Source organism: Parambassis ranga, chromosome 1, assembly GCF_900634625.1.
Source record: "Parambassis ranga chromosome 1, fParRan2.1, whole genome shotgun sequence".
Classification (NCBI taxonomy): Eukaryota; Metazoa; Chordata; class Actinopteri; family Ambassidae; genus Parambassis; species Parambassis ranga.
The window spans coordinates 18,540,768-18,552,309 of NC_041022.1; the positions used below are offsets into that span (position 1 = coordinate 18,540,768).

General features: G+C 40.6%; 2 protein-coding genes across 3 annotated transcripts; both read left to right on the forward strand.

Annotated features, from left to right (window-relative positions):
* The first annotated feature begins 3,868 nt into the window (after positions 1 to 3,868).
* On the forward strand, positions 3,869 to 6,956 carry LOC114437999 (up-regulated during skeletal muscle growth protein 5-like). 2 transcript variants are annotated; one of them, XM_028409005.1, is made up of 4 exons: positions 3,869 to 3,968; positions 4,071 to 4,141; positions 6,404 to 6,496; positions 6,570 to 6,956. In XM_028409005.1, exons 2-4 carry the CDS (start codon positions 4,073 to 4,075, stop codon positions 6,672 to 6,674), a joined length of 267 nt encoding a protein of 88 aa, XP_028264806.1. In that variant the 5' UTR covers positions 3,869 to 3,968; positions 4,071 to 4,072; the 3' UTR covers positions 6,675 to 6,956. The 2 variants fall into 2 exon arrangements, with proteins under 2 accessions (XP_028264806.1, XP_028264813.1); XM_028409012.1 differs by lacking the exon at positions 3,869 to 3,968 and having other exon boundaries at positions 3,975 to 4,141.
* A 381-nt stretch (positions 6,957 to 7,337) lies between these two features.
* socs1b (suppressor of cytokine signaling 1b) lies at positions 7,338 to 11,122 on the forward strand. Its single transcript, XM_028418170.1, has 4 exons — positions 7,338 to 7,596; positions 8,665 to 9,088; positions 10,363 to 10,541; positions 10,732 to 11,122. The coding sequence occupies exons 2-4, from the start codon at positions 8,864 to 8,866 to the stop codon at positions 11,054 to 11,056; spliced, it is 729 nt and encodes a 242-aa protein (XP_028273971.1). The 5' UTR covers positions 7,338 to 7,596; positions 8,665 to 8,863; the 3' UTR covers positions 11,057 to 11,122.
* Positions 11,123 to 11,542: the final 420 nt, after the last annotated feature.

An 11,542-nucleotide genomic window follows, 5' to 3' on the forward strand; every position in this document is an offset into this window, starting at 1 on the left:
CATTTAGCATGTTTCGACTTTCTCAACATAACTGATAATGACCACCAAGTTGTGGAGCAGGTCCAAAGTACCATGTGATGGAAGTGAGTCAGCATGTGCAGCATGATGTTTAACCAGAAATGTCAAAAACAGTTGGACGCTGGAAAATTCACAGAAGCAGTCGTTTGTTTTTATTGACACTAGTCGTCAGTGTAGAAACAAGTGCTGTATCAGGACGCAGTCAATTTTAGATTGACATGTTGTGTTTGTTGTCACAGCCATGGTCATTTAACACTTCTAACACACGTGGCATGCCAGACATTTTCAGCATTAAAGCAGGTTGTGTTAATTTGTAAGTTTCCTTTATCCCCCCACAGTCACACATGTTTTCTCTTTGCCCTGGTTCAAACCTCTGTGTTACTTTAGCCCCAGCTGTTGGGGAAGAAGACAACATTACACAACTTAACCATATATTGTCTTAACCCACACCTCACAGGAGCCTATTCAAGCTTTCAGTGGGTGACAGGCGGGGCACACCAGGTCACAGGGTTAGGGTTAACTGCACAACTCAGGTCAAATTTGACTAATAGTACTAATAGTGCACACGTGTAATTTTATTGATCACAATATAATATGTTCCTGTCTGTAACATTATTTCTGAAATGTACATGTATCTGAAAGATCTTTTAAGTTTTGATGATAACTGACACAGCATCTAAAATGCCTCACTAACAAAAACATACAAAAACACTGCAAAATGTCTTCCTTGTGTTGCCGTGACACTGACCAATAAGAACACAGGGAACTGGAGAACAGCGTTACAAGACCAATGAGCTGTACTGCTATCACTTTGGTGTGACCCACAAACAGGTCCTCCTGTTGTTCTTTTGTTCCTTATTATGCATTTCTGAACGCAACACAGCCATTATCATTCATACCGTTGTCTCATTATGCTCTTGTTCATGGTAGCTGGTCCATGTCTGGTGTTTCCTGATAACATCCAGAGGTTGTGAAAGACCTAGATGTATACTGGTATGATCGACGGAAAGAATTTATGAGTCTGTCACAGTGACCATCTCATCAGATGTAGCTCTAGCAGAAGCTGGCTGTCTGTAATATATATATATATAAAACAGGCTAACCATGGTGTAAAACTTTGCTGTGTATATATATATATAGATATATATATATCTATATATATATAGATAAGTGTGTATAATAGTGTATAAACACACACCAGATATAAAGTGTTTCAGCCTCTCTGTGCTGCCCACAGCTGCTGGCAGTAGCTTTATATGTTCTAGAGAAAATAAAGGTTCACAGATGTTATAAATAGTAGTGCACAATAGTGGCATCAGGGTAAACAGAGCTCCAGGTTAATCAGGCCAAGCATACTCACCAGGCTGTAATACCAACTGGGCAATGCTGGCAACTACCCAAGGACCACAAAGGTCTGCTAGAGTCAGGTACTGCAGAGGCATTCCTGCAGTGGATTACTATTTTTTCAAATAACACAGCAGACAGGACACATCTCATTCATATATGTTTGTAACATCCATTTGTTTTTATAATCTCCAAAAAACAATCACAGATATGAAGTTGTGTGTATTGAAAGGACGGCAGGTGTATTTTAATTGTGGTGTCCCCTTTGTTTGCATGTGGCTGAAAGAATGCTCCTTTAATCCGTCTGGAACGACCACATCGTGCGTGGGAGTGTGAATGACGGAAACCGCTGACTCTGTTAAATATATGAACCTGCGATGTTACAGGTTTCCTGTGAGAAAAGGGGCTTAATAAGGTGTTACATGCCCACAAGTCCTGCAGTCTTACCAGCAGTGACAGAGTTTAACTGCACTGATGCAACCATCCGTGCGTACCAAACCCACAGTTTGGACCAAAAAAAAGAAGGAACCAACCGCACCTAAAGTTGCTGACATGTTTGATATTTTACTGATAATAGACAGGATATCTTACCACAAGTCTTGGTTTTATTTTTGGGATGTTTTAATCAGATTATTAGGGATATGTTTTGGTTATCATTCTGACATTTTGTCTGATACATTTTTGACTTAAATATTCATCAATATTTTTGATAATTTCACTAATCATTTAAGACTTTTTTTCTACTTTCACTACTATTTTGTTTATATATTTTTCAGCTATGAAAACAACTTCTGTTTGTACACCTAATAGTTTACCCTGAAAGGCACACCCTTCTACAGAAACACAGTCAAAGCCAAGCTTGTGTAACATGTAAATATCCTGTCACTTGTAAACCCTTCAAAGCAAAGTTGACAGGTAAATACAACAGACCTGATGAGCTGAGTGGCTTCCAGTTTCAGTGGAAACACTTGATCTTAGTGAGTAATAAGTATATAGACATTGGGACCATAAATCAATAAATTGGCTGCAGACATGTGACAACGTACAATCCAATACTAAGTCTGATACGATTTATTTGCACACACTTTAAAATTTTGTATAAGCATTGTGGGAATGTGTGCATGCAGATAAATGTGTCATCTCTGCTGATGAATCAGTGAATCAGTGTTGGACCTGAGTGGTGTATCTGATCCCAGGATCAAAGGGAGCGTTTAGGCAGTAGAGCTCTGTTCCAACCTGTCCAAGGTATTGTTCCAAAATAAAATCAGTCTCCTCCTTTTCCAGCGAAAGCACACCTCCTCCTGCCAACACAGTAACTAAACCTGATTAAACGTTTAATAATGAGCCCAGCATTCTTCTAGAAATGCTCAGGGTAATTTGTGGGGGCCGGAGCCTGTCTGGCAAACAGCGCTTCACAACCACACCTACAGCCAAGTTAGAGTCCATGTGGAAGGAAGCCAGATACCCAGAGTAAACAAACACAAGGGACAAACCAGGGACACTTGTATGAGGCAAAATAAATGAATAAATAAATAAATAAATAAGCAAATGAATTAAATATAAATGCTGTGGTAATAATCACCCAGTATGCTTTATACATGATGGATGGAAAAAAAAAATCTAAATGAGAGCGTAAAACTACAGGAAGAGTTTCAACAACTGACACAATCAGTCAGTCAGCTCAGAGGACTGACTGACAACAAGAGGAAGTCACAGAAAAGAATGAAAACACAAAGTTCTGCTATTATATTCAGGCTGGATTTTTTTTCTTTGATGAAATGCTGGATCATTTTACCTCATTGGCCTTTAAAGCTACATTTACCTGAAACATTCTGAGGTTTAGTAAAATGTAGCCTCAATTAAAACATGCTGTGATTTGAATAAAATAATAAAGTAGTTGCTGTAGTTTTCAACTGAAAGACAAAAAACAAGATAAACTGAAATGATGTATGTATTTATAGCGATTTTTTTTTACACACACACACATTTATATATGAGCATTCGACAGTGTCACTATACTTAAAAAATGTAGGTAAAAAAATGTCTAGTGTCTCAGTCACCTAGGACTAGAGCCTGAAGAGAGGATGTGTAGACATGTAGAGTTTCTTGTAGACGTTTCACTGCTCCTCCAAGCAGCTTCATCAGCTCATCAGAGCAGCGAAACATCTTCAAGCTTCAAGAAACTCTACAAATCCAGCTGCCCTGCTTCAAGATTTTTAATGCTTTTCACCATAATAATTATTCTGCCAAAAATGGAAACTAAATGAACGAAACTCAATTATTATTATTAATATTATATTGTAGTTGTTGTTTTATGTGTGTGTAAACATAACCTTGCTGATATGGACTGTGTGCAGGACACACCTTGTCTAAACACAGACTGTAATATAAAACTGTAATCTTTCGCCCTCTGGTGGCTCAATCGAAGAATGGCCGGGCCTATGGTTTGTGTAACCGCTTTTAAGTCCCGCCCATTATAGGCCATTATTAGGCCGCAGTCTATTGGTCATCGACTGTATGGACACACCTGATTCGCCGCAATTTGCTGTCTGTCAAATTTCCCGGAACATAAATTTGTCCTACTGTTCATGAAAGAAGCAGCAGCAGTAAGTATGAGCGTGCACATTCACAAAGCTGAATGCAGGTGAGATCTCAGCAGAGTGAGTGTGTGAGGAAGTGAAAACACAACTTTCATTAACTGTCTGCAGTCATGCCGACGTCTCCTGTTACAACGAGGATCCCGCTCACCAGTCTGGGTCACCTGGTAACGGAGGTGAAGGTAGGACCGACACATCCTGCACGGCCAGTCTGCTGATAAACACGGAAACAAGCGAACAAAGCTTCACTGGCATTGACGGGGTTAATATATGTTGTGATAAATGTACAGTTTTTCTTTTCCTCTGGTGGATTCGGACAGAAAATGGAGCACCTTTCACAAGAAATAAGAACGCTGCCTTTGCTTCTGATCACATAATATAAGACTATAATTGATCTCCTGAAACAAAATTCACACTACGCCACATGAAACAGAGGTATGTTGATGAAGATTCTCAGTCATCCAGGTCATCATACGTAGATAAGATTGAAGCAAGGCGTCTGGACTTGTAGAGTTTCCTTGAAGACTTCAAGGAAACAGAGGTATGTCATCATGGGAGCTGCTCCCTGATTAACCTGCAGCTAAATTCAAGTGCAATAGCCGTGCCTTAACCAGCAGGGGGCAGTCAGCGTGCATATTCATGACAGTATAATATGTAGTAGAAGTCTTTTTCTTGCCAGGTTTGGACCTGAATCAAACAACAACACCAAAATCATAAATACAAATCATAATGTGTTTTAGGGTTTAGCTACTTCTTTAAAAAATGGCCGTATGTGATCACTTTGGGGCAGCCAGATGTGTAATCTACTCAGCCCGAGTGGACAAATTAACCTAATCCTGCAGAAGATGTGAACTGTTTCTTTACAGCTTCTTCACCTAATTCGGAGGTGAAGAAGTTGATACTTATCACACAAAATGTGATTGTATGTGTCTTTCCAACATATAAAACAACAATAGATCCACTATAGATCTTTAGCAGAGTGCAGATTTTTCACTTCTCTTCTGTCTTCATTTCTGCTAAACCATGTGCAGACGGCCTGCTGCTCGCAGCATCCTTCACTTACAGCACGCAGTGGTTTCATTTTAACAGCCTGTCTGCTGGACTGTTCTTGATAGATTTTTATTAAAGGCCTGCTGTTTGTAAGTGGTTGTCCCGTTCATCAGGGGCATGTTGTTTTATATATTTTCTGACAATATTCGCTTTAATTAATTAAAAACAAAAACCTCTGTAATCTCACATCTTAATCAGCTAACTGATTAGCATGGCATGCTCAGCTTCCTCTCACCCCGGCACACTTCATGAAAATCTATGGTTTAAAGGAAACCATGGCGTTTCCCACTCATGTTCTATTTTTACTTTAGGGAATTCATTGTATTTGAAAATGAGACACAGAAAGAAGAAGACATGGTTCTTACAGCCATGTTTTTATGCTGTTAGTGTTTCTAACACTAACAGCTAATGTATGAAATCTGTACAGTTCCTTTGACACTGGACACAAACCATGCAACTCACAGCAGGGGAACAGGGATGAAGACATGACACATAGGTGGACACACAAATGCACACTTGCAGCCTCTTTAAAATGTCCCTGTGTCTGTTTAAGACATAAGTTGTGTTTAAGTATGCCAATGGCAGCAGCTAGCGTTAGCAGGTCAAATGTAGATATCTGGGTGCTGTGTTATCTTTGAACCGTCACACGATGGAGTAAACACTACATCACAGCCAGGTGTACTAATGGATACACTCAGTGTCTACTTCCAGTTTTTATGCTAAGTGGACCAGCTCCAGGTATTCGGACATAATCTTAATATGTGCCATAAAAGTAGAGCACTTCAATCTTCAAAGATAATTGTGCAGCTCTTTACGCCCAGTCTGTGCCCAGCAGGAAGGTTGATAAACAGAGGCTCAGCTGATGGCTTCCAGTAAGTCCAGCCCCATTAACATTTCAGTTTCACTTCATTCAGCTGGTTCTCGTGACCAAAAACCAGTTTTTCTACCCAGTCCCTGCTCCAACATGCAGAGACCCACCATCATCATCATCATGCTTGCAATGAGAGCCAGTAGAGCTGGATTCATATTTTTATGCAGCGTGTGATAAGAGGTGTACTACCACCTAACGTGTTGGTTTCACATTCATCCTGACAGCGATGAGTGCTTTGCATATCTCTCAGGCATTTGATATAAGGAGGGCACAGGGTTCATCTAGTTTAATTGTTGTTTTTCTTTGCTGCTTTGTATTTTATCTATTGTGTTAATGCTTTAAGTACTCTAACACACACTGTACAATGTATGTCATGTATTTAACACGTGGAGTTGCAATAAAATGTGTTTTAAACCTTGTTAACGTCTTATTTTTGTATTTATTGTCATGACATGGTCTATAAAATTATGAAGAAGTGACATCAGTGCTTCCTCTTTACTGTGTGTATGTCTGTGTGTTTCAGAAGCAGCTGTTTGGCATTAAGGCCCCTGTTTCTGAGGAACTGAGTGGTTGGAGGAAATACTTTAATAGCTACACTATGCAGGGTCGTCGAAATGTACGTGCATACACATTTGTGGTGTGTGTGTGTGTGTGAAATCCTCAGTTTCGTTCTTGTCCCTCCCTTGCAGTGCGTCCTGACCACTTATGGGATCTTGGCGGTGACAGCAGTGGTTCTTTTGATGCATCGTCCAAACAAAAATGAAAGCAAGACATCCACCTCCACAGAAGGTTGACCTCAGTGATGTTTATGTTGTCAAATATACAAAAAGTCCTGTTGGTTGCTGTGTTTTCATGGTGTGCAACCAAACTGCAGGTTTACTGTTTAATATGCTTCTTTATTGGTCACAGTGCCTCCAATTCCTACACTTTGAGATTATTGCATGAGCAGCCATTAAAGAACAGGCTAAAGGGAGTGTTCTGCAGGTAGGGCAGCCCACACAGTTTGCATAATAATCTGTGTTTGTTAACATGGCATGAAATCAGCCGTCAGAATAAATTGGCTGCTTGTCACAACAATAAAGCAAAATAAAAAAAAACAAATCTCTGCTGGTGTGCCCAGACTTACTGCATGTGTTGACCTGCACACATTGTCTCTAAAAACCTTAGAAAGAGGTAGAGGACGCCTACAGATCCCACATCTAAATGTCTGCATATGCGTGTTTGTTCAAACGGTCTGTGTGCAAATGTTGATTTGCATTGCCTGCAAAGATCTGCTTCTTCGTGCATTCTAGGTGCCAGTAAAGCTAGAAAAGATGTGACTAAAGCGAATATCGGTCACGCACACGAAAACAAGGCACGCGCATTGCTTGCAGATCACGTGATTTCAGGGAATCGCGGACCGAAGTGAAAGTGAAAGTAAGCGGCCGGGTACACCTGGGTTTGCAGTGCATGTTACAGTGAGGGGCGGCGCGGGTGCCACGCAGTCCAACTATTGGTTGTCGTCCACATCTCAACCTGTAAACCCAGCCGGCAGCCAGTGACTGGCCAGTTGTAGCGGAAACACAGCGCAGCAGCAGGCCGCTCCACCTCAAACCGAAAGCAAAAATAAATGTCTCTGATCAACTGTTGCCTCGACCCACTGCAGGAAAGACACTGACTGCAGCTCGCTGCTGTGTGGACCCTGCCGGGCTCTGACTGCTGCTGCTGCTGCTGCAGGTATGTACACTCAGTGATTAACGGGTTAATGCATGAACAGGCGCTGTGTGAGGAGTTAATGCTTACCAATGAACAAATGTGTATTTTGCTATAGGTGTGGCACGTTATGACAGAATCGTCCTGTCACTGAAGATGCCAGTAATTAGCGTTCCTTAACGCCTCATCAAACATAGCTACATGGGGTTAAATTGTTTTACAGAGGAAATGGATTACAGATAATCCTGGATTTCTAATAACTGCTTAACCACATTTACCTTAATATTGCACGTCTGTAGGTCAGTCCTTTGCAATTAGTTTTTTTTAATTATTTTTTTTACACATTTTTGCTTTAGTGTTATTATTATTATTATTATTATTATTATAACTATTATATAGTAGTAGTAGTAGTAGTAATTTAAATCCCGCCTGTCTCACATTTCATTATATTGTATGTATTTGTATGTTCTAGAAGTTTTTTTTTTAGCTTTTTTACAGAAGCTCTGTTAAAAAGTCGACGTGTACATACTAACAGGAACCTCATGACAAAGACAAAATTCACTCTACGTTTTTCCTCGGTCTGGCCTGACTGAGAAAGTGAAAGTGTTCTTCTTCATCTGCTCTTTTCAGTGATATATAATGCATATATATATATGTATCAGTAACATGACCTCAATTCTGACTCAAAATGCACCAACACACACACACACACTGGGTCTGTGAAACTTCCCAGCTTGGGATGAATAACGTATTTCTATTCTATGTTTGGCTGCTTATACCTTATGCTATTACCTTATGCTTATAGCTTATACAGACCTAAACACAGCAAAAACAGACTTTAATTATTCAGGTGACAAAATACAAGAACGATCAGATTCCCATGGATGATGAAGTGTCAGCTAACAGTGTGTTAAGAGGCATCAGTTGTCTTATGTCTGGAAAACAAGCTCCTTATTTTCATGCATCTACAAAATAACTTCAGCTTGATAAAAGCAATGTTTACAACACCTGCACAGTTACACTTACTTCACTCAGTTTTAAAAGGTTGTTAGAAGTAAAGGAAAGTTTAACTCTTCGCTTTCTGTCTTTCAGGTCATCAGTGACAGTCGAAGACAGACAGCAGAGCACATTCAGCCTCTGCTCCCCCTCCAGGACTGTGTGGATCATATTGTTCAATCTCGATAGGAACTTAATGATCATGGATTCCCACAGACAACTGAGCCAGTGATGGAGGATCTGCCCGTGGAAAGTGGAGTAACAGGTGGTCAAGTGGAGGATCGTTCTGTGTAGGATGGTCAGAGACAATCTTATCAGAAAAGCAGTACAGAGCCAAAAACAGAACCAAGCAGCTGAGACACAGAGCCAGAGTCAAGCCTCTGAAGAACCTGCAGGGCCTGAACCATCACAGAGCCCAGACAGAGTGAAAACAGAGAGCCCAGAGCCCACGGAGAAGCAGCTAGACTTTCTGCTCTGGAGCAAACTCAGCTGTGAGGGCGAAGCTGAATTCTGGGGACAGGTTAGTGCTCAGTGTTAACTCAGTGTGTGAATTGATTTTGTTGATTTTTGGACATAACAGATGGCTGCAGTGAGATACAAAAAAAACAGATGCCATGATTTGATAGATAAACACACACGAACATAAGTTGTATGGAAACTTGACCTCAAATGAAAAATATCTGAGATTTTCACAGAACTGGAACATAACAGCAGTTTCAGCGCTGTGCAGAGCAGTTAGTTATCAGCACGCTGCTACGGTGACATGTCTGCATTTCTTTATGCACACATTACAAGACTGTGATAAAGTTTAGAAGAAGAGCTGTCAGGTTAATATTTAAAAAGAGTCATTGTACTAAGCTGTTTGATGATTCTGGCAGCGTTGCAGCATTTATGATTTCAAAAGTATGTCACAATCAGTACCAGTGTGTACCAGACCCTTTTAGTATGCAATATAAATCCAATAATAACAAGTCGTGCACAGCTTCATAATTTGAATTTTGAAATACTTTAATAATACCATGAGGGAAATTGCTTAAGGCTGCCCAGCAAAGAGCACCACGCACCAGTGAGTGCACTGGAGGCAATGTGGGTAAAGTGCCTTGCCCACAACAATGACTAAGGAGGAGTTGGGTTTGAACAACCAACCTTCCAGTAATTGGACAACCCTGCTGTACCACTGAGCCACTGCTGCTAATGATAGGAATCAGAGAACACTACACTGGTGCACTCACAAATTCAAATGTGTTTAGATTTCAGATCGTAGGCGTGGTTTCAATAGAGTCAATGATACAATATGATAATAGGTTTAAGGGTTAGTGTGTTTGGTTAGTTTGGTCTGTGACATAAAAAAACACACAAAAGACACAAAAAAAATCTTGGAAAATGACACCAGCGGTTCCAATTGCAGGAATTCAGGCTGCAACCGCCTCTAACACAAACAGAAGGGCCTGAATGTGTTTATTCACCCTGAGGGCTGTTCAGGAGCCAGGCTGGGGAGTAATGGCACAGTTAGTCACAGCTAATTTAAATGCATGGTGATGGAAATTTTACCAAGCTTACCAATTGTCTCCATTTAAACTTTAAGACATCACTATTTCCCATTAAAACTGTAAGGCCCTGTATTCTGCACTTTGGCAGAACTCATTCTTACGTCATTGCACAGCTGTACTCTTACTTTGTGAAACCAGTTTTTGCCTGCGATACAAAACGAAACCCTTCTGAAAAGGGTTCCATTCAGATGGTCTGTTGTTTTCACATGTCGACTAAGTGTTTCTGATTCCTGTCCCACTGTAGCCAGAGAGCGCTGCCAGCTTGCCCTCTCACCTCCGTCCATTCAGCAGCAAAGAAGAGTATAAACTAGTGAAACGCACCTACCAGCAGCTCCTGCACAGTGGATACTACTGGGGACCAATGACAATGGAGAAGGCGCATGAGATCCTCACACACGTGCCTCTGGGAACCTTTCTCCTCAGGTAGTCCAGTGCTTCCTTTAGAAATGATTTCACTCTTTATTTATCTGTGTTGTTTGTTGTTTGCACAGTGACACTTTCCTACTTATGTGTGATGCTGAATCCTGTTTTGAGCTAAGGCTGATCACACTTGTTTTTTAACATTATTAGATCAATGTTATTCTAATGTTACTCTTTGCATGTGTTGTTGCAGAGACAGTGGACAGCCAGATATTTTCTTCACTCTGAGTTACCAGAGCGATGACGGCCCGACGAGCGTCCGCGTCCAGCTCAACAACCTGCTTTTTAGTCTGTATGGCAGCCAGAGGACATTTGAGTCACTCTTCGCTTTGCTCACATATTATACCAGCTCATCCTGCAAGCTGACAGTGCCCTATCGCCGGCAGCGTCCAGAGTGCCTGAAGCAGATGTGCAGGAGGGCTTTCATACAAACATACGGAGCAGAAAGTATCAACACCTTACCTGGACTGGGCACTCAAGTCAAAGCCTACGTTGTAGCGTACCCTCACTGTATATAGACCCGGCAGTGGGTAGAGATCAAGATGTCATTTGTGTTTATATAAATAAAGCTTTTGTATTTTCAATTACACACATTTTTGCACACATCATCAGATTTCAGAATGTATTTTAATATTTTAATCTTGCTGTCAATGAAAGGTTTTTATTATTTATATTTCCAAGATATATTTTCAGTAACTCATGTTTAAAAGGTACTTATCAGCCTATTAGATCCATGTCTCCGGACAGAGGGGGGGTTGTCTGGAAATAATGTGTATCAATGCGTCAGTATCGTAGAAGAGCAAGGAAATAACTGGGCAAATACTGTATTTTCATCACACCATTGCAGCTGATCTGCTTGTGAAGTGTTAAGTTAACAATACCACTGAATTACTGTAAGTTCAAGTCATGTTTATTTATTAGGCCTATACGTGAGACGTTATAATGAAATAACTGTTATTGTGAAATGATAGCTCTGGCAAAGAGTCTTCATGTTTTGGTTTCCA